General features: G+C 35.4%; 1 protein-coding gene across 1 annotated transcript; it reads right to left on the bottom strand.

Annotated features, from left to right (window-relative positions):
* Positions 1 to 696: 696 nt before the first annotated feature.
* Positions 697 to 3822, bottom strand: LOC306936852 (death domain-containing protein CRADD-like). Its single transcript, XM_079520485.1, has 5 exons — positions 3760 to 3822; positions 3361 to 3456; positions 2548 to 2586; positions 2081 to 2119; positions 697 to 1153 (listed from the first exon to the last, which is right to left on the bottom strand). The coding sequence occupies exons 2-5, from the start codon at positions 3446 to 3448 to the stop codon at positions 876 to 878; spliced, it is 444 nt and encodes a 147-aa protein (XP_079376611.1). The 5' UTR covers positions 3449 to 3456; positions 3760 to 3822; the 3' UTR covers positions 697 to 875.
* Between the last annotated feature and the right edge of the window lie 534 nt (positions 3823 to 4356).

The raw sequence follows: 4356 nt of genomic DNA, 5'->3' as shown, positions 1-4356 counted from the left end.
CTTACACAAAAGAAAGAGACAAGAAAAACAAACAAAAAACAAAACACAACTAGCAGTGTAAATGGACAACACCCCTCCACATTCTGTTGTTGACAATAGTGATTATATCATCTGTAATGTACCAATTACAAATTGTTAATGCAACCATCGTTTAATATACAAATAAAAGTAGTCCCATATTTCATGGAACTTTCCTTTGACATTGTTCCTCCTGGCAATTGAGTATTCGAAGGATGCAGTTTCAGTTATAAGTTGGGTCCAGTCTGTGATCTCTGGCGTAGCAGAGCTCTCTCTCTTAAACACGACTTTTATTTGTTTTATTCAATTTATTTGGTTAATTGTACCACTTATGAGGGATGTGATGTGTGCATTAAATGTATATTATGAATGAAAAGTAGTTTGCTAAAGACATGATTTATACTTACTTTGTGGATTATGATTATGTCTGTAAAGTTTGGGAAATGTTTTCTTTTTATTTTCACTAGTGATGTTGGTTAATGTATAAATTCAACCTATGCTCAAGACAGTTGGTTTGACCCCACAAGGTAAAAGACCAGACTAGGGGCATTTTATTGATTCCAGGTAGTAGAGGGAAGGGCACGATGCTGATAGCGCTGCCCTTAGAAAACAGTCAGTAGCTCAGTTTATAGCTAGACTGACGAAAATGAAAGCCTGGGTACCGAGGCTATAGCTAGACAGTTGTGTTGGGAAAGCACACACTCATTAAAAGGTACAGCTTTGCTTGAATTATAGGTTTGCAAGTTTATTGTTTTTCGTGAATTACCTTTTTTGGATTTTTTTTTTTAACCATTATTTTTGAACGCCTTCAAGAAAGAAATCTGCATAATTTAAGTGCCCTCATCCAAAGAACTCATTCACACTCCTTCCTCTAGCAGGAAGTCTATATCATCGTCTTCTAGGTCTAACTCTGCAAGCTTGGCGTGTAAGTGGGCAGCTGTGGCGTTTCTCCTCTGTTGTTTTCTCCAAAGGTACAGCATTTCATAAACTCTGTCCACGTGGTCCCGTGGATGGTTCTCCTCAATCTGCTCCAGTTTATGCCCGCTGATACCCAGCGATATGCCAATCCTCCTCCACGCTTTTCCAATTTTATTAGCCAACTGCATCAGCTGCTTCTCTGTGACGATTTTGGAGTCTGTGAAAGTGTGAGGGAGAGTTAGGGAATTATGGTACCACGCTTCTACAATGGACCTTATTGCAGATCCAATTTTACACTGAGTTACACTGAGGATTTTGTGATAGGAATTGCTCATATAGTGTAAGTCTTGATGTTCCTTTTTTCCCGGTGTAAAGAAAAACAAAATTTTCTGTTCAATAATATACTGTATATTATAGACAGATGTGAGAAGAGTGGACGAGAAAAAAACATATAGAGCTGGTCTGGTCCACAAGATTCGCTACACCACCAAGGTACCTGTCTAAATACTTCCTTAATGTCAATGAAGTCCACAACCACACCTGTTCCCCCTCACTGTATATGTTTCTTCTCCATTTTTACCTCCTATGATGATTTCCTTTTGACTATAGTTGTGTATATTCGTACGTCTCTAAATGTTTTGATGACTTGAAAATGGTGGGCCCTATTGTAAACAAGTGTAATGCTTTATGGTGTCGTCCACTCACTGTTAACAGTTTTCGTATTGAGTTGTACTTGAAATGTACTGTAATTCTGCAAACTGTTAATAAATCAATCAATAAATCAATCAATCAATCAATCAAACCTGTTTAGTCTGGCTTTTACATACAGGTAGTTATTTGTGTTAGGTCCTGTCTTTTGATTTGTCTCATATTGGCCGGTTGTTTGAATGATGATTGTTTTATTAATTTGTCTTTTGATTGATAAATGTTTGTGTTTTATTGAAATTATTGTTATGCTATTACTATTCAATAATGTATGTATATTACTGTCTGTGGAAGGTGTTATATGAATAAAATTGTACTTACACAGTAGGCCTATGTAGGATTTATTCTTTTTTTAACATCACAAATGAATTTGATTCAGGTAGGCCTATATACTGTACAGTAGGTCAGTAGTAATAAAAGTAAAGTTCTCAGTTCTTACCTGTTGCCTGGGTACTCTGAGGTCTTTCCACACCTGAGGCTTTAAGAGAAAAACAATAATAATTAATAATTGTAATAATGAAAATCTACAAAGTAACTAGTAACTAAAGATTAAAAATAAATGTAGTGGAGTAAAAGTACAATATTTGGATCTGAGATGTAGTGGAGTAGAAGTAATAGTACTGGAAATTGGAAATACTCAAGTAAAGTACAAATACAGCAAAATTGTACTTAAGTACAGTACTTATTAAGTAAATGTACTTAGTTACTTTACACCACTGTCTGTGAAATGTGCTCTATAAATGTAGCAGTGTGGGTAGGTAGAGCTGTCAGTGGAAGGTGTTAAAATAAATAAAATTACAGTAGGCCTATGTATTATTCTTTTTTTATCATCACGAATGAATTTGATTCAGGTAGGCCTATATACTGTACAGTAGTAGTAGTAAAAGTAAAGTTCTCAGTTCTTACCTGTTGTCTGGGTACTCTGAAGTCTTTCCACACCTGAGGCTTTGAGAGAAAAACAATAATCACCATCAAAAGCTGTCAAACAACAGATTACTGCTAAAAACATAATATCATTGAAAAAATTAAATAAATCAGATTTAAATGTTAAACTGTATTCATCCATTCATCTGTTGATCATAAAAGACTGCTAAAGACTCACCTGTTTAGTCAGGATTTTACATACATAGTTATTTCTGGGTCCTGTTATTTGTGATTTGCTTTGTCTCATATTGCTCGTTTGTTCAAAATATAATTGAGTAATAGTACAAAAATATTGACATAAAAATGTACATAAAGTAAGAAAGTAAAAGTAGTCCTTTTGCAGAATGTCCTATTTCAAGTTTTCAAATGTATAAAAATCTTTTGGAAATAGCTATCGGCTATTTTCAAATGGCCGAAATGTATATAAGGTTGAAGTGGTTAATGTATGTTTTGTAATAATAAAAATCTATCTACAAAGTAACTAGTAACTAGTAAAAAAAATGTAGTGGAGTAAATGTACAATATTTGGATCTGAGATGTAGTGGAGTAGAAGTAAAAGTACTGGAAATTGGAAATACTCAAATAAGGTACAAATACAGCAAAATTATACTTAAGTACAGTACTTATTAAGTAAATGTACTTAGTTACTTTACACTACTGTCTGTGAAAGGTGCTCTATAAATGTAGCAGTGTGGGTAGGTAGGGTGGTCTGGGACTCTGGGTGGGTGTATGATTCTGAATTATTGTACCAGTCCGACACGATAACCTGTAAACATAAATCCTCTGTCCACCTACCTTTGGGTATATTTGCCAACATGTCTGCTAGATCATCCTTGTCGATCTTCCTCAAAGCCTTCATCACGATCTCCTGAGCATCATTCATGTATTTCCCTATTGATGCATACATTTTTAGGATAAGTGAAGGATCGAAGACCAATCAATCATCTGGACTCTGGAGGAGTCCCGTTGAGGAGAATTTGTAAGAATGTAATAGAGTACAAATACTCAAGAAGTCAGAATTAAGGACTGTAAACCTTTTAAACAAGTGAATATTAACTTTATCTTTACTGTTATAATGTTAAACTTATAAATCTGTATTAATACCTTTTAAGGATAAATACTTTAGAGGAAAACTACAATACTAAAAGGAAAGAATTAGGCAGAGAGTAAAAGTATGAGAGTATACCAGAATACCTTAGAATGAGTTTGACACCAGACACGGAAGAAGACAAGTCACACCAGAGCTAATGATTTTCCATTTGATATATATTACAAATCACATCGGGAGAGAAATGGCAGGTCCGTACAGCGTTAAAACGATCTCTCACTGACACATCATCAGTGACCATATTTTATACTGTTATGATAACAAAACAAACTCTGACATAGGAAGTACTCAATTGGAGTTCAGAGGGTAACCAAAAGTGAATAATGGCGACACCTATTGCCGGGAGGTTCACTTGGGACAGTACAACTGACGTGGCAAATCACACTTCCGGGAATCCAGAAAGTGTGACCAAAGGGAAACGTAGTTCTTTTAAATGTAGATGTAGTTTATAACTGGTTACTGACTAGTTAGTAGGAGACAATTTGTCTGCTCTGGCACCGTACCAAGGCCGAATAACATGTTTTTCACCAGAGGGGCAGATAATGCAAGACGTCAAACAGGAGAAAACAATCTTTTATCTTACTCGCTGACTGGGGGAGAGTGAGATTTAATACTATCTGTTTTACGCTGGGGCAGAAATGATATGTAAACTCAGTGGGATACAGGGCATGAAAAATACATAG

The sequence above is a fragment of the Electrona antarctica genome, assembly GCF_951216825.1.
Source record: "Electrona antarctica genome assembly, chromosome: 14".
NCBI classification, from domain to species: Eukaryota; Metazoa; Chordata; class Actinopteri; order Myctophiformes; family Myctophidae; genus Electrona; species Electrona antarctica.
This window is presented reverse-complemented; position numbering and strand designations above follow the sequence as displayed.